General features: G+C 38.8%; 1 protein-coding gene across 6 annotated transcripts in view; it reads left to right on the top strand.

The window, feature by feature from the left end:
• The window catches only part of MVB12B (multivesicular body subunit 12B), a 322,603-nt gene that overhangs the window by 255,637 nt on the left and 48,065 nt on the right, over positions 1-18,901 (top strand). For all 6 annotated transcript variants that reach the window (XM_074211557.1, XM_074211553.1, XM_074211552.1 and 3 more), the window contains one exon: positions 17,772-17,827. In XM_074211557.1, coding sequence (XP_074067658.1) covers positions 17,772-17,827 — 56 coding nt within the window. The remainder of the gene's footprint in view (positions 1-17,771; positions 17,828-18,901) is intronic.

The raw sequence follows: 18,901 nt of genomic DNA, 5'->3' as shown, positions 1-18,901 counted from the left end.
TCTCTAAATTTGATAAAACATATTCAGATATGTCACATAAGTCTTTGATAAAAATGTAGAGCAGCACAGGGTCTAGTCTAGGACAAGTACTATACTAGAAATTTCCTTCCAAACTGATGTCAATCATTCAAACCAATTTTCCTAATTGTACTATCATCTTGTCAACAAGGATAACCTGCATCAGGCAAAGGTGACTTGACCAGATCTTAAATGATAATTCTTTTTTTTAAAATTTTATTTATTTAAAGCAATGAGATTAAGTGACTTGCCCAAAGTCATACAGCTAGGCAATTATTAAGTGTCTGAGGCCAGATTTGAACTCAGGTTCTCCTGACTCCAGGGCCAGTGCTCTATCTATTGCACCACTTAGCTGACCCTCAAGTGAAAATTCTTAAGTTAATATCCACAAAATGAAAGAGAATAAATGTATCAATTCCTCACTTCTCCATTTCTCATCACACCTAAACATTCACTCAGAGAATTTTTCTCCAATAAATTGTTTCATATGTGATACTTTGACTCTAGCTCCTGTTGTCTGTGGTCACTGCCACTACTGTAGTTGTGGCCATCATTGTTTGTACTTGCAAAAATTTCCTAACTGGTCTGTCTGCCAGGTCATCCTTCACATGATGCCTGAGCAATCCTTAAGTACAGCTGAGATTATATAGCTATACTGCACAAATACTTTGCTCCCAGCACTTCCTAATTCAGAGTGTTGCAAGGAAAGTGTTTTGTAACTATTTAAATGCTCTGCAAATGGGAACTAGTATCTTTTGCATAGATTGTCCTCCTATAGACCAAGACCATCCTCTTTACTGTTCATTTTGGAATTTGGATGGAGGGTTCTCTTCACAAATTAGTGCTTACTTTCATGGGAAAATCTGGTCAAAGGACTCTCCCAACCCCCCCTCCCCCAAATTCCTATGTTTCCATTTTCTCTTAGTGATACACCTCTAAGACTCATAACTTAAGTCAGTCAAAAAGACATAAGTTAAAAATCCTACCAGTTGACCCTGGGCATGACTTAATCTTTCTTTGCCTCAGTTTCTTCACTTTTAAAATAAAGGAATTGGTTGTAACATGATGACCTCTAAGCCTCCTTTAAACTCTGAATCTAGGATTCAATTAATTTTCCATCCTAACAAGTCTCTTTCTGTTTCTTCTTAGTCATTTCTGTTTTCACCAGTGGAACTTGGCTCTTACTAGCTCACACCTGAATTTTTTAATGCTAGTCTTTTTCTCTGTCCAATTCATCCTGTCAACTCCTGCCTTGTGGAATTTCATTATATATGACCTTTGCTATGGGCTGCATTTACTTACCCATCAGTTTAGGAAGGGCAACAAGGCGGAGAACTTTCAGAGGAAGGCAACCAGGATGAAAAAATGAAAAGCATTTATTTAATCATCTGCCTTTACCAAATACTGAATTAAGCAGGACTAAGGAGAGAGAGAGAAAGGGAGAGAATGAGGTGGGGAGTGAAGAGGGAGGGAAAGACACAGAGATGGAGAGAGACAGAGAAGAAAAGACAGAGGTGGAGAGAGAGACAAACACAGTGAGCAGGAGAGAGAGAAGGAAAAAAAAAGACAGACAGTGGGGGGAGAGAGCGAGATTCAATGAGAGAGGAGAGAAGAGAAGAGAGGAGAGGAGAGGAGAGAAGAGAAGAGAAGAGGAGAAAAGAAAAGAAAAGACTGACAGTGGCAGAGAGAGAGTGACTGGCACAGGACCACCAGCATGGTGTGCTCTCATCAAAGAGGGTACTGTTTTCTATGAGCACAACAGAATTGAAGTAGCTCAAAGAAAACAAGAGATACACAAGTTTAGAGGACCTTCCTCAAGTGTTCATATAGACTATTTGTGCCCAACCTGTGGTAGAGTCTTCTGTGCTCTATTGGTTGGATCAGTCACAGTTAGACAATCTGTAACTTGATTCTAACATAGTGATATTGTTTTGGTCCTCTTTGAGAGTAAAGGACAAGAACCAACCAACAAACTGCTCAAGGTATTGAGATATAAAAATAAATAGTCTCTACCATTAAGGAGCTATTACTTCTACCAAAATAATATGTATGCATATAAATGACTATTTATTGTAATTTAAGGTATTTAAAGTAATTTAAGTAAAATGAGCACATTTATAGCTAGATTATCAAGGAAGAATTTCTAGATGAAAGCTGCATTTAAGATATGTCTTGAAGTCTGAGGAAGGGGTCAGCCTCCAAAAATCAAAATTAGAAGCAATGGGGAGAAGTGGCATAGAGTCAGGTTTTGGCCCAATGTAAGAAAGTTGCCAAAAAGAAGGCTAGGTTATCTTGCTAGTCTGAATCACTGGATGCTCTTCCAGTAGGCTCCAGGTGACTATATGTTAGAGAGACTTAGGAAGGATTCCTGTTCATGTATGGATGGAACATGATGACCTTCTGTGGTCCATGCCAGTTCTGAAATACTAAGTAAATTAGGAAATTTACACAAGGAGGAGACATACGTAATCCACGTGAACATATGTAATAAGCAGTGAAACAGGTTTAACTTGTAGTCACAGTACACACAAAAAGCATAAATTCTAATCTATTCTTAGGGGAGAAATTAAATTTCAGGAATGCTATATTCTTCCATACTGTCTCCAGGTACCTGATGCTAAAGGATTCCACCAAGTTGCTGAGGATGGATTAAAAAATGTAGAAATTGAGCTGGCTTTCAACTTAGCCACTTGTTTTATTTTTTAAATTTTACTCCCAAACTAGTATGGGTTAATAAAAAAAATTAATGTTAAAAAATATAAATAGGGGCAGCTAGGTGGCATAGTGGATAAAGCACCAGACCTGGAGTCAGGAGTACCTGGGTTCAAATCCAGTCTCAGACACTTAATAATTACCTAGTTGTGTGGCCTTGGGCAAGCCACTTAACCCCGTTTGCCTTGCAAAAAAACCATATTATATATATATATATATATATATATATATATATATATATATATATATATATATGTGTGTGTGTGTGTGTGTGTGTGTGTGTATATATATACACACATATATATATATATATATATATATATATATATATATATATATATATATATAGAGCTATCATGCTTTATATTAAATTTCTTACTTGAATCTTTCAGGAACCCTCTAACACACAGAATAACAGACATTGTTTATCCCCATTTTGTAGATGAGGAAACAGGGGCTCAGGAGTTTGAAATGACTTGCCCATGGTTACACATGAGTATGATAAGACTTGCATGACCTACCCAAAATTCAGTATGATTATGGAAGGACCCTCTACCCATGAGTATGATCTCTTTTCGGGCACTACATTTTAGAAGGAATTTTTTCAGTCCTATCAGCTAAAGGTTCCTTTTAACTCTAACAACCTAATGAAGGTCAGTCAAAAGGAAAGAAAAAAATCATCTTATACCAAAAGCTGTTGTAGTCTCTGAAAATGTGTATTCCCAGAAAGTGAAGACTTGCAGGAGATAATATTACTGTTTTCAAGCTAGTTTTAGTGGGAAGATGTGGACATGTATAAAATGTCTGCTATGCCAGACCCCAAGCCTGGCAAAAATTTTTTAAAAAGGCAAAAGACAGTCCCTGCTTTTGAGCTCACAATGTAAGACAGCCTGCAAGGAAAATAATCCACAGAGGGAAAACCTAGAATTATGGAGGAATCAGGAAAGACTTCCTGTAGAAGATAAGATTTTATGAGAGGAAAACAAAAGTGGAGATGAAGAGAAGAACATTCCAGCCATGGGGGACAGTCCCAGGAAATGTTCAGAGCCTGGAGATGGAGGCCAGTGTCATGTAGCACAGTCTATGAGGGGAGTCTGGTGGAGGACAGGTGGGACAAGAAAGAATAAGGTTAGACTGGGAAGGACTTTAGATCTTATCCTAGAGGTGCTAGGGACCCCCTGGGGTGTATTGAGGAGGGGAGAATTCAAACCTGTCTTTTAGCAAGATGAATTTGAGTGTTGAATGAAGAGTGGATTGGAGAGGGGAGAGGCCTTGGGGTCAAGTCTGAACTCTGCTGCTTATTTATTATATGACCTGAAACAAGGCTTTCCCTCTCTGGGCCTCCTTGTTTTCATATTTAAAATGTGGAGGTTAGCCTCCATTGTTGGTATAAACTCTTTCTATCTCTAACTCACCTTGATGCATGGGATGGATTGTGATGTGGAAGAGGACTTGTTTGTTCTTCTAGGTGAGAGCAAGAAAGGCTGATTTTAGCTCAGGAATTGGAGTTGTCCTCAGGTGGAGTGGGCTGCCTCAGTTCCCCTCCACTGAAATTCTTTAGGCAGAGATTGGATGTCTTCTCTGAGAACTTTGGAGCACAGTAGATAATGCCCCAGGCCTGGAGTCAGGAAGACCTGGCCTAAGACAAATGTGGCCTAAGATAGCTTACCAGCCATGTGACTCTGAGCAGGCCACTTAACCTGGACCCCAGTTTCCTCAGCTGTAAATGGAGATCATAGTAGCACCTTCCCCTACCACAACCACCAGGATTATTATGAGGGTCTTTTGAGATCATATTTGTAAAGCACTTAGCAAAGGATCTGGTAAACAACAGGGGCTTAATTAATGTTTGTTTACTCCCTTCCCTCCCCTAGGCACAAACTTCAAATAATCCTTTGTTTTGCAACTTAATGTACACTGTTTGTTGTATATTATAATTATCTGTGTTTGAGTCTTTTGTCCTTCACAGCACTAAGTATAAGCTCTGCACCTAGTAGTCTCCTTTTCTTAATGCAAGTTTGTAGAGTGAATGTATGAATGAGTGAGTGAGTGAGTGAGTGAGTGAGTGAGTGAGTGAGTGAGTGAGTGAGTGAGTATTAAAGACTAGGATTCATACTTCATGTTACAGTTACACTCTGGTAGCCTTGAGGTCCCTTCTGACTCTTACGATTAAATGCACTGCATCAGCAGTAAAACATATTGACATTACAAACGTTCAAGTAAAGTTGTTCAGTTGTATTATGACTAATTCCTGAATGTTTCAACATAGGGTTTATTGTACATCATATTCCAGAATGATAAAAATTGCATTTAGCTTATTTGATTAAAACTCAGTACAGACAAGACCACAGTTGAAGATTCCTACTTCATTTGGGGGCTTAGAATGGACAACTCATCTAGTCCCTTCCACCTCTAAGATTCTAGGATTCTTTATTTTTCCCCCCACAGGACAAATATAAACTTAAATTGCTACCCCACCCCCCAATCACTTAAGTCTTAAGTTTTTGATTTGTAAATGAATTCAGTTAGGGGAAAAAGAAAAAGTTGGTGAAGCAGGCTATTTACAGGTTGCACTACTTAACAGTACATAGAATTAAAGGCTTTCTGCTACTCTAGTTTCATTTATCTTTAATATGAAAATGAACACCTGCCAATAAATCACATTGTTCCCCACCATCTATGAACATATTTTTGGAGTAATATTACTCAGCATTCACTTGATACCCTTTGATGCTTGCCTTAAACAGAAAACAAAAACTCAAGTAATATAATTTATGATATAATGTGTATTTTTTGCGTAATAATGTGCCAGCGTCAGCGGCCACAATGCTCAACTGATTGAGCCCCCCCACCCCGACACAAGCACAGTGGAGAGCATGGGAAACAGCTCAGAAGAGGCTATCAGGGTCACAACTATGCCTACAACCAAGAATCATTCACTGTCAAAAACTTGTGTTCTCTATACCCCAGGTCTCAGGAAACTTTGCGAGCATAACCCCAAACACAGGATATCTCAAGATCCATGCAACTCAAAAAAATAGACACCCATGAGAGTTAGACCCTAAATCTGCTCTGCTCCACCAAAGAGCATCTCACCTAGCTCTACCCACCTGCTCTCTCTTCTGAAACAAAGTAGCTTAATAGCACACTAACCCAAAGGTTCTAATTCTCTTTGTTGCTGGGTTTGTTTGTTTGTAATTTTTTGTTTGTTTTTGTTTTTGTTTTTATTTTTAGGTTTTTGCAAGGCATTGGGGTTAAGTGGTTTGCCCAAGCCACACAGCTAGGCAATTAAGTGTCTGAGGTCAAATTTGAACTCCTGACTCCAGGGCTGGTGCTCTATCCACTGCCCCACCTAGCTGCCCCATTTTGTTTTTTCAAACTGCTTTTTGTAGATATCCTCAGATTAGAGGAAAACCAGGTATGGTTCTCATGATTACTGTCTATTGCACCACTACTTTAGACCAACCTTAACCCCCACCCCAACTCATCAGCCTCTGGCTTCCTTACCATGATAATTTAATGAATGTATTGATAATGTATTACTTTTTCTCTTCCTGCTCATGAGAAAATTAAATTGTCAGCCAGGAAACCATAGGCAACCCCACCACCACCCCTAATGTTATTAATTGATTCCAGGAAACTGTAATGTTCATAGCATAATGGGATTTTGAGCTTGGAAGGACAGGATCCAGAGTTTCTGACCTGGAAGGAACTTCCTGAACAAGAATCTTGTCTACAAGACTGCTAAGAAATGATCATCCAGCCTCCACTGAACCACTTCTATGGAAGGGGAACCTACTATCGATTCTCAGAGAAACCCATTCCACTTTTGGACAATTCTAAGTGTTAGGAAGTTTTTCTTAACCTAGAGCAGTCAAATTCTGCTTCTCTATATTTTCCACCCACTGCACTTAATTCTGCCCAATTAGTTCAAGCCGAACTCTTAGACATAAAAGCTCATTTTCTTCAACTCTTTTATTTTAAAAATGAAGAAACTCTGACCCTGAGGGAAACATAGATTTGCTCAGGATCATACTGGTAATGAGAAGTTTAGTTGAGATGTGATCATTCATTTTCTTAAACTTTTAAAGGAACAGTTAATGCCATCAGAACCATGTGGTGAATGCATGCTCAGTCAAACTGTTTCAGTGAGGGATAGTTTTATGAACCAACCATATGATTATGAAGAGAAGAGACATCATGGTACAATAGTCGTAAAATGAATCTTGACATCAAAAGGACCTATATTCAGGTCCTATCTCAGTTATAAATATATGTGTGTGTATTTACATATATATTTATCTACATATGTGTATACAATTGGCTAATGAGTCTGGGCAAATCACTTCACCTCTCACTGTCTCTAGGAAATTCTCCCAGGCTCTTTTAAATTTCCTCCATTCTATTTCATTTGGAATTCCGTAAATGATTGAAATCATGGATCTGCACCAAATCTAAGTCTAAATTGTGGAACTGTGTTGGTCAGAGAACCATTATGAAAGACTAATTGGTTGCTACAGGTGTTGCTGTGTAAATTAATGGCTTCTATGATTCAGTACTGGAAGTGATGTCAAAGATCATGTAAGCCAACCCCTATTATTTTATAGAGGGGGGAGCTGAGACCTAAAATGGGGAAGTGGCTTTCCAAAGGCATATACAAATTGCTGCAGATCTGTAATTTGAATCCAGCTCCTCAGGCTCCATCTGCATTGCTTTCATCTTCCAATATCAGAAGTCACAAGGTTTAGGAACAAGAAAGGGGGTTTGGGGGGGGGGGTGACTGCAGTGGAAGTTACAGTTCAGATAAGATTCCAGCCTTTCTCCTATTCTATCATATTGGGAAAGAAATAGATTCATGGCAGAGCAGTCCGGGGGCAGCAGGTTGCCAAGTTTTATGTCTAAACAAATACAGCATGCAAATTGGACCCGTTTTCTGTGAACATCTACTGTAAATCGAGTGCAGGGAGGAGGGTTACCTGGAAAACCAGTCTTTTCCCCTCTGTTTGGGGGGGGGGTGAAATAATGGGAGAGGGGCAGGAAGAAATGCCATGCCAGGCAAGTTCTTTATTTGTTTAAACCTTATAAAATCTGTAAGCATTTGGAATCCTCCTGACTTCCAGCACCCGATTGTAAAAAGAACAGTTGAATAGCTCATTGTTTTCCGATTTTTTCCTCTAATGTATTTTACAAACAGTCTGGTGACGGGCCTGACACTCTGATTTCTATGTACTGGCACTTCACTTTGGGATTACAGCATTAATAACAGAGTTCCATGCATCACGCCATTTTTAAGCATGATCGTTATGATAAAGGGCATATACTTAATTACAGGCCTGCTTAATTACAGCTCTGTTGAAGCTCGTTTGTTTAGGAGAATGCTAATTGCGCTACTGAGCCTTTGGCACATCCTCGCTTTCATCTGCCGTGGGCTGTTCCGACGCCTCGGATCAGCGTTTTGTTAAAAAGCGACCACAAAGGCTGAAAGAAAACGAGAGGCAGGTTTCTTGGTGCCTTATGAGGGGGTGGGGAGCCGAGGAGCGGCCCCCTCTTAATCATGATCGGGGATAAGGACGGGGGCGTCGTGAGCTGGAAGAGCTCCCCGGAGAGGGCCCGGCCACGTTGGCCTGGGGAGCCCAGCCCACCCCGGGGCCCCGGAGCCCGGCCCTGCCCGGAGCCTGGCCCTGCCCATCGGAAACCCTGGGAGCGGATCTCCTCTTGTTTGAAGCCAGGGCCCAGGGTGCCCCAAAGGAGTGACTGGCTCACGGTCACACAGCAAGGTGGTGACGTAGGCCGGACCCGCCCCAACAGCCAAGTACCCCCCCGAGAGTGGGCCTTTGGCTTCTGCCAAAAAGTCTCAGGCCTGAGAGTTACAGGGGTAACCTAGAAATAGTAAGAGACCCATAAGCAGACTTCCAGTCATTAATGCCTCAAGTGTTTATTTGGATAGTCCAGTCCCTGGGGATACAAAAATTAAAATGATAGTATCTCTCCGCAGGATGTTTACATTCAATGTGGGGAGCCACGCATACAAAAACTAAGTACAAAATGAACACAAGGTAATTGGGGGGGGGGACCAGGAAAGACCTATATAGGAGATGGCTTTGGAGCTGGCCTTGCAGAGCTCTTCTTGGGAAACCCATGGAATCACCCTTGAAGAGAAGGCAATGCTGGTCCAAAGAATCCCCACAGCAATGAGGTGAAATCCATTAAAGCAGGTTAAAGAGAACTGGATCCAGGAGGGAAGGAATGTTTCTTTTTCACCTTTTTCCATCACTCATTTTTCTGTATCATCTTCCCAGACAGTTTGGGGGTTGGACTCTAAAACTCCAACTCGAAACTATGATCCTGTGAAATTCAAGCAATTGCACGTTAAGTTACTGCTATTAACTTCTATCATGGTGTGCTGAAAAGAACATTCAGTTTCAGATTCTGTTCTGTTACTTAATTCTTCTCTTACCTCCACAAACCACAGGCAGGTTACCTGCTCTGGGCTTCAATTTCCACCTCTTTGAAATGAGAAATTTATACACTGATTTCTAAGATTCTTTGTAGCTCTTTTATTCTGGGACCTCTAGTGATAGAGACTTTACTACCTCCAGGAGCATCCTATACTGTTTTCAGGAGCATCCTATACTGTTTTTGTTGTTTTTGTTGTTGTTCAGGTATTTTTCTGGTGTGGGGGTGGGGGTGACTGCAGGTCTTCCTATATTGTTTTTATTGTTCGATTTTTTTCAGTCGTGTCCCACTCTTCATAGTCCTATTTGGAGGTTTTTTTTTTTTTTGGCAAAAATACTAGAGTGATTTGCCATTTCCTTCTCTAACTTTTTTTTTTTACAGATGAGTAAACTGAAGTAAACAGGCTTAAGTGTCTCATACAGCTAGTGAGTACCTGAAGTCAGATTTGGCCTCACAAAGATGAGTCTTCCTGATTCTAGGACTGGCATTACCTCCATTACATCACCAAGCTGCCTTTAATTTTAGTTATTGCTTTATATTAAGTCAAAATCCACTTTAATTTTCACCTTAAGCTAAACAAGCCTGATCTCTTTTTCACATGACAACCATTTCTGGACTCTTTTCTCTAGGCTAAAAGATCCTTAGTTCCTTCTACAATACTAGTAGCCCTGAACATAGCACATAGCACTACAGATGCATTTTACACTGGAGCCAAGTAGAGTGGTTCTCCCCCCCCCTTTTTAGGACATTCTCCCTTTCTTTGTGCATACCAAAACTTAAGGTGGTTTCCTTGTCTATGTTAGATTCACCTGAAGCATACAGTCCCCCGATTTCCTCCGTAGTGTTTTTTTTTTTTTTATGAGGCCAAAGTGGTTCATTGGCTTCACAGATTCATAAAATGTTTTTCAGTATGGGATAAGTTGCAGTCATTAGAACAAACAGATGATCTCAGGAAAAGGTAGATGGGAAACTCCCAAAGAAATCTATCAGGTCTTATTCTAAATAAATTCAAAGTTCAAAAAATAAAATTCAAAAGGGTTTGATATAGGATCTTTGTAATCTTAACTTATAGCAAAATCAGCATTGGTGAAATAAAATTGGGGGAAAGGCCCCCCCAAAAAATCTATCACTCCATTACTCAGTTTTAGAAAAAAGATCCTAAGACAAGATGCAGACATTAGTTAGGAAAAGGAAATATAATACCCCACAGGAAACCTGGAGACTGTTTAAAAACGCCTAGGTGGAAACTAAGGAAAAGTGTGTGTCTGGGTGTTTGCCTGAGTCTGTATCTATGTCTGTCTGTGTCTGGATGTGAGCATGGGCACACTTTGCCCCAGAAAATCAGACATCCAAGGAAAATAAAAGTAAAGTGTGCTTCAGTCAATTATTTAGACTCCTTAGCTATTTCATCAAACATAGCATACTTGGGAAACAAACAAACAAACAGACAAAAAGAAATCTTGCCTGAGCAAGTTAAGTGGATGACCACCCCACCTCCCAGAGTTGGGGTAGGTGGTAGCACACTAGACAGCTGCAGAACATAGGCCAACTTTAATCCCTGGGTTCTTTGGGGTCAGTCCCTGTTCTCTTTCTTTCTGCCAGTTAATTCACTTCCCATGCAGTCCTTCCTTCCTCCAGCCTTCCAAAGTTGAGACTGGAGCTTTTAGACTCCCCATATGATGCAACTTCTATCCACTAGCGATGCCTTAATTTCTATTTCTTTGTCTACGACCCACAGAACAAAACTACGTCCTATAGTTCACACTGGTCAGAAATGGTATCATGTAGTTGGAGGGAATATGAAACATTAGAGCCAAAAGAGACCTTCATTTTATAGAACCAGAGAGGAGGCAAGTAATTTGCCTAATGTCACATGACTCATTAGCAACACAATTCATAATCAATCCCAATTCTTTTGCTTCTCAGTTCAATTCTCTATTGTCGTTTGAAGATTTAATAAAGAAGTTTTACTAAGAAACCAAGGTAGAAAACAAATAGCAAAAATACAAAAAGGCTCCTCTGAATACAGGATTGTCCACATTCCAATCCAAACCAGTGTCCAACGTTTCTGGATTGAAGGGACATCTTTAACCCAAATGAGAGCTGTTTTCCTTCTGCTAAACTCCCTTGCCTCAGGTTATAAGCCTTTAGTGATTTCTCATCTTGTGTAACTTACCTCATAAGATTGTAGTGGGAAAAGTTGTCAATAACAAATCACTAGAATGTATTTATATTCATAATTATAGCCATTGATTAATGGCATGTATATTATTAATATAGCCCCTTTTTTAAGGCTCCTTAAGAGCAGGGAATCCGTTGTTTTTCACCTTTGAACCCTTAGCATAGTGTGTCTTAAAAATCAAAGACACTTAATGAATATATATTGAATTGAATTGAACTAGTTTTACTCATGGGGCAAAAGTTGAATTTCATGATTGAAAAAAATGGCGAGAAAAGGCATCAAAGAGATTAAACAAGGCCTTCACTTTAGTCTCACTGAGGGAAACATTAGCAGGATTCCCTAACAATCTTTTGAAGGCATGATCTAATAGCAGATCAGAGGTACTAGATCAAATAATGACATAGGACTGTGATATTCTAGGCCTAATTGACAAGTGCATCTCCAGGACCAGATGGCAACCCACTCAGAGATTTGGGGGGTGGGGCAGTTCAAGGGTATAACTGTGTAACAGTGGTCCAGAATTTGTACCTTTACCTTTTTATTATGCCTGGTCACTTGTACAAAGAAAGGGAGCAGATTATTTGAGCAAATTCCAAGTGTTACATTTAGGAAAAATAAGCCAGACTTCATTGGAGAATGATTTACATACTAGAAAAGTCCTCAGAATGTATCATTCTATTCTCTAAAAACATCAGTCTGTAGTTGTCATGGGCAGAAGACCTACAAAGATGTTGGGCATTGTTTAGTGGAAATACAACTTGAACTATCCCTCCTTTGGACAGAATTACAGCATGTCCTTATATTCAGAGCAATTAATCAAGCATTTATTAAGTGCTGATATGTATAAGACACCATGAATACTAACTGCTGGGAAGAACATTTTCTTGGAGATACAGAGAATATAGTGAAAAGAGTACTGGTCTCCAGCATCAAATAATCTGGAGCCTGGCATTCTACTTATTAGCTGTGTGACCCTGGACAAGTCACTCAACTTCTCTTTGCCCAAGTTTCCTCAGCTGTAAAATAGGAAGAGTAAACCTTAATAACATCTATACCCTAGGATTATTGAGAGGAAAACACTTGCTGGATATGAGCTGGCAGCACCCTTCATACATAGTAGTTGCTTAATAAATGTTTATTAATTTGGCTAATAATAGCAGGGGCATACAATAAATATCAAGAGAAGAAGAATGGTTTAAGGGGAAAGAGTCCCAATCATAGAGTCAAGAGAACAGAGTTCAAATCCCAGCCTTGACACTTAACTAGTTGTGACCTTGAATGGGTTCCATTCACTCTGCAAACCTTGATTTCTTCATCTGTAAAAAAAGGAAGGTGGATCTTTTGTAGATTTACAAAAATTCATGGAAGAGAGTTACAGGATGAGAAAGAGCATTTGTTGTCAGCAGGAAGGGTCTAGTAAAATAGCTCTTGATGGGGGGAGGAGACAGAGAGAAAGGGAGGGATGGAGAGGGAGAGATGGTATGATTGAAGAGGCAAGGGTGGCTAGGTGGCACAGGTGATAAAGCACTGGCTCTGGAGTCAGGAGTACCTGGGTTCAAATCCAGTCTCAAACATTTAATAATTACCTAGCTGTGGGGCCTTGGGCAAGCCACTTAACCCCATTTGCCTTGCAAAAACCTAAAAAAAATGATTGAAGAAGCAAATTACTAGAGAAAAAAAGGCACAAATCAAAGGTTAGTCTTGGCATTGGGAAGAGCTATGTCTTATTCAGCAAGTGGATCATAAAAGAAGAGAATAGAAGATGATATAAATAGGTCTTGAGATATGGAATAATGGAGGTCATAGTGGATCACTTTGATTTGTCCTGTTAGCATTTTATCAGAGGTTTTGATAAAAGGAATAGGTGCCATGCTTATCAACTTTTCAGGTGATAGAAATCTGGAAAGGATGACAGTCTTACTGCAAGATGGAGTCATCTTCAAAGAGAGCTTAATAGGCCACTGGGCCAAATCTAATAAGATGAAACTTAATAAGAACACATATAAAATCTTATACTTAAGTTCCAGAAGGGGGCACTATAACTAAATAGAACTTGTCTGAAAGGAATTTGAGTGGATTTAGTGGACTAAAACCTCAATGCAAGTCAACAGTGTGACAGCATGGTAAAAAACTGATATAATCTTAGGCTAGTGGTTCTCAAACTTTCTGGTCTCAGTCCTTTTACCCTCTTAAACATTATAAAGGACCACCCCCATCACAAAGAGGTTTTGTTTATCTTTCTTATATCTATTGGTATTTACTGTCTTCACATTTAAAACATCTTGGTATTATTATGAAATCATTTTGACCTCATAGACATCCTAAAAAAATCCTGGGGTCTCCTAGAGGTCCCTTAGCTATATGTGAGAACTACTGTGTTAGGCTACATTAGTGGAGGCATATCGTCCAGTTCAGTTTAAGAAAAGTCCCACTATGATTCCTTCTGAGTCAAAACAAATATGAAAAATGGGGTTCAATTCTAGATAGCACATTTTAGGAAGAGTCAATAAGCTGGCATAATCCAATGGAGGATATTCAGGATGATGAGAAAATCTTTGTGACTCATCCAAGGAAGATTTAGAGGATATGCTAGCTGTTTTTTGGGTATTTCACAGTTTCTTAATATTCTGATCTTTATGTATAGAGTGTAATAGTATCTGTCCAAAATAAAGGATGGATCATTTCTCTGGCATTGTTAAATGTCCTAGTCCTCCTCAAGTTCAGTGACTAATGTAAATGTACCCTCTTTGATAATTTCTCAGATCTCTATCCCTGTTTCCACAGATGAATGTGATCTCTCTGCCCTTTGATCCCCCATAGCACTTTCTATTAGGTCACATATCCCATTTGTATATTGTAATTATTTGTGTATTGAACCTATTGGATTATTTGTTCTTTGAGGGTAAGGAATGCTTTTTATCACATAAAAGGAAATTAACATGTTTGAATCTAATTGAATTGTCTCTTCCACAAAGTCCCTTTAGGAGAATATTATGTTGGACTTTGTTCTTTGTTAGGACTCCAACTTGAAACTTCTGACTTCATGTACAGTACTTTCTCCACTGTTCTATCATCACCTGAAATACATATATTGTTTTATAATCTCAAGAGTTGGAAAAGGCCTTAGAAGTTATTCAATCCAGCCTGGCCAAATGTAGGAATCTCCTTTCTACCATGCCTAACAGATGGTTGGCCACCTGTTCTCTACTTGCTATGGTGGAAAGTTCAAGATTTGTCAAATAGCTCATTCCATTCAGTTTAAGAAATATTTATTTAATATATACAAAAGGGAATAATGAACCACTTTACGTCTAAAAGCTTATAATTTAAGAGAAATGGTCACTTCAATCATTCGATGAAATGTGATTTGATCAACATGGATACTTTCTCCCAATTCCCTACCTTTGCATTAACAATTTCACATGCCTGGAATTCTCTCCTTCCTCACTTTAGTTTCCCGGCTTCCTTTAAAATTCAGCTCAAACCTCCATCTTCTGCAGGAAACCTTTCTAGGTCACCCTGTTGTGATTGTGTTCCATCTACTCTGTTTATCTGTCTAGTTATTTCCATTTTAGTTTCCTCCATTAAAACAGGAGCTCCTTGGCGGACAGGCAGTATTTTTGCCTTTTATTGTGTCTCTAGGGCTTAGCATAGGGTTTGATACATGGCAAGTACTTAATAACTGCACTGACCAGGACTTTTGTGAAGATCAAGTCAGATCATGTATGTTTAAACTTTTTGTAAAACTAAAAGAGGCTAGAGATAAGTCCAGCACCTGCTATTGATTTCACTGGTATGAGTAGCTCACAGGTCTACCTCTACAAATGTAAATTGGCACCTGTCTGAAACTAGTCTTAGACACTGAGAGACAGAGACAGACAGACAGACAGAGAGGAAGATGGGAGGGAGCATTGGAGAGCTTTACAAATATCTCATTTTATCCTAAACAACTCTTAGAGGTAGGTGGTGTTGTTATCTTCTCTTTACAACTGAGGAAACCACAGAATAAGTGACTTGCCCAGGGTCACACAGCTACTAAGTGTGGCTTTATTTTGCCCTCAGTTCTTTCTGATCTCAGGTATAGTGCTTGTATACACTAATCTACCTACAGCATTCAGAGGTTAAATGATTGCCCTGGGTCACCCAGGCAGTAGATGTCAGAGTTGAACCCAGGTCTTAATGCTTTGAGGGCAGCTCTCCATCTACTATCATGTTGTCTCTCATAAATTTTAAAATGCTATATATTGTTAGTTTTTGTGAATTGGAGGACTGGGTACTAGATGATTAAGTTTTTTAACTGTAGGAATTCTTGAAGACTTTCAATTTAAAGTATCAGCAGTACTGAGACCAGAGTCAGTAGAGGAAGCATCTGCATGGAGGAAGTAATAGATTATTGAAGTAAATTTAATGCTGTAATACTCATTTCTAATCCCCAGTGAATAAAATTACCCTAGGAAGTAAAGTGGTCATGGATCAGAGGTCATTTACCTGGTATAGGCTCCTGCTGGGCTCCAATTTCCCCATCAAGCTGTTTTTAAAGTTAGTGATGTGTTGATGGTGAACGGGGAAGTAGACTTTAGGGATTATAGCAGAGGAAATATCTCTCCAGTTGGTGAACCTTTTAGTTCTAAAACAGGGTATATTTTATTCTGCTGCATGGTTGGGCCTATAATTCAGTTGCAGCATGATTTTTTTTCAGGGTTCTCTTCTGTTTTTATTAATCCATTGGAGACATCAATTTTGTACTTGTACTTTATAGAATTAAAAATCAAAGAGGGTCATTGGAGGTCATCTGTTCTATTTCTTCCATTTTTATAGATGTAAAGAAGGAAAGTGACTTACACAAAGGCACACAAGCTAATAAGTACTAATTTTAAGAACTGACATTTATTTAATCCTATAAGGTGTTGTGTTTTGTTTTTTTGTTTTTTGTTTTTAAATTTTGCAAGGCAATGGCGTTAAGTGGCTTGCCCAAGGCCACACGGCTAGGTAATTATTAAGTGTCTGAGGTCGGATTTGAACCCCTTGACTCCAAGGCCGGTGCTCTATCCACTGTGCCACCTAGCCGCCCCTAGTCCTATAAGGTTTTTAAAGTACTTTTACATAATAATAATAATAACTGATATTTACATAATGCCTTAAATTTTGCAATGTTTTTCCTATATCCAATAGTATGTAGGCTCCTCAATGGTTGTTTTCTGGTTGGGTTTTTTTTTTAGTCTGAGTAGCCTTAGCACCTAACATGGTTCCTGGCTCTTGAAATGATAGACAAGTAAATGAATGAATATATTTTTCCTATGTCTTCATAACAAGCTTATGAGGTAGGTAGGTATTATTATCCATATTTTCCAGATTAGGAAACTAAGTCAGAGAAGTTGTAATTTTCCCATGATAAATATTAAGGCAGGATTCAACTCCAACTCTAGCTGTTTTACACCACTAGTCCTCATTCAGAAAACATTTCTTAAGTGGGCATTGGATAAAATATAAAAAGTAAGACCTAGTCCCTACCCTTTTGGAGATTGCATTACAGTAATATAAAAAAATGTGCATCCAGGCTCTCAAATATCAAACAGATTTTTGTGATGGACTCCTCAGAGCCCATTGTGCAAAGAGACATGGAACCTCAATTTCTTTACCTATAAAATATGAGGATTGGACTTTAGATGTTCTTTAAAGTACCCCAGCTCAAGATCAGACCTTTGTATTTTTGAGTAAAATATTCAAACTATACTGGAGAAAGTTAGTAAACAAATGAAATATCTCCAATCAATTTGGATAAGTCTTTAAATTGTCCAATCTTTAGAGTTCAAATTCAGTAATTCAAAAGAACAACCAAAGAATCATACTGTCCAAAATGCAGAAGATAATGATCTTCCCTAATCAGAACACATCTGGAGGGTCATAATCAATTCTGGGCAACATGTTTTAGGAAGGACCCTGACAAAACTCAGGCCATGTCCTAAGAATGTTGAGAGGTCTTGAAATCATGCCATAAAAGGATCCAGGAAAAGATCTGAAGAGATATAGCCTGAAGGAAAAAAAAAAAGAGAGAGAAGATTTATGAACAGAAGGATTATTGTTTCCTGGGATTTGAAGGACTGGCATGTGAAAGAAGGATTATATTTGTTCTGGTTGGCCTCAGAAAGTAGACCTGGGAGTTAGGGAGGGGGGTTAAATCACTCTAGAGGGAAAGCTTCTTATCAGTGCCTTCTCAAGAGATGGAGAGTCCCCTGTCTTTATAGGTCTCCAAATGGAGGATGAATACAATTTGTAAGGCATGTTCTCTAATGCTTTTCTTCTGAGTTATGGGTAGAACTAGGGACCTCTGAGGTCCCTTCAGCTCTGAGTTCGTTTGATGCTGAGGATGACTTTAACATGTACTTTTTCCTTCCTTTTTCAGCTATGGATGGAGTGCCTTTTATGATTTCAGAGAAGTTTTCTTGTATTCCAGAAAGTGTAAGTTATGTTCTTATTAGAAAAGATGGATGCTCTAGTGAGTCATTCTCATTTTAAGTGCAAATTGTAATTTTGATCCAACCTCATAGCTGTGAATACTTTTCATTTTCCAAATGTAGCTTAATAATTTTTGTTCTTTTTTTATTTAATCATGGCAATTTATTGAAGAAAGAAGTATAATTAGTTTTCACATTATGGAAGTTGAAATCTGTGGAAATGACAGAGGGCTTCATAGAATCACAGCATTTCAAAGGAGGAAGAAACTTTGAGCAGTCACCTAAGTGAAATTTCTCATTCTCTTAATAAGGAAACCAAGGCTCAGAGGATTGACAAGACTTATTCAAGGTCACACAAGAAGTTACTGAAAGAGTTGAAAGTTGAAGAGACATGTAGTACAATGTTGCAGAAAAACACTGGACACTAGTTGTGTTAAAACAGGAACAGAACTCAGAAATCATTTAATCCATTCTATCATCTCATATATGGCTTTCATGAGCCATCTCTCTGAGCCTCACTTTCCCCAGCTATTAATTGACAATGGATTAAATGACTTCCTAACATTCTATGATTCTAGATCCCAAGTCTCTTAACTCCCAAATAAGAGATTTGTCTATATGAGAATGGTATAATATAACTACTAAGTCTCCAGCTACATATCAAACAAGTCTTAACCCCTTATTTACAGATAACTAGAAGCAAAAAGGGGTATGGTGAGCTGTCATTGTGTTCCCAACTCACGTTGTTACCTAAAGAACAGAAAAAGCTTGGAGTGCCATACTTCTCAGTTATATCCCTCTCTCAGCATTAATATTGCTTCAAACCAGTGTTAGAGCATTGACCATGGAAAGATTTGACAGTATTATACTGTCAAAAAAAGGTTGGAAAAAAATGTTGAATTGAGGAAACTAGTGAGCAGTCTGTTATAAGCAAAAGGTTCATCATTGTCCCTTTGTAGTGATTTGTATCATTAGTGTGCTGTTTTTTCAAACACAAATCACAAGAAACCTTACAGCTTAGGCTGTTAGAACATAAGATGTTAACATAAAGACCTTAGCATATGAAATAATAGAGTTG

Source organism: Macrotis lagotis, chromosome 1, assembly GCF_037893015.1.
Source record: "Macrotis lagotis isolate mMagLag1 chromosome 1, bilby.v1.9.chrom.fasta, whole genome shotgun sequence".
Lineage (NCBI taxonomy): Eukaryota > Metazoa > Chordata > Mammalia > Peramelemorphia > Peramelidae > Macrotis > Macrotis lagotis.
This window is presented reverse-complemented; position numbering and strand designations above follow the sequence as displayed.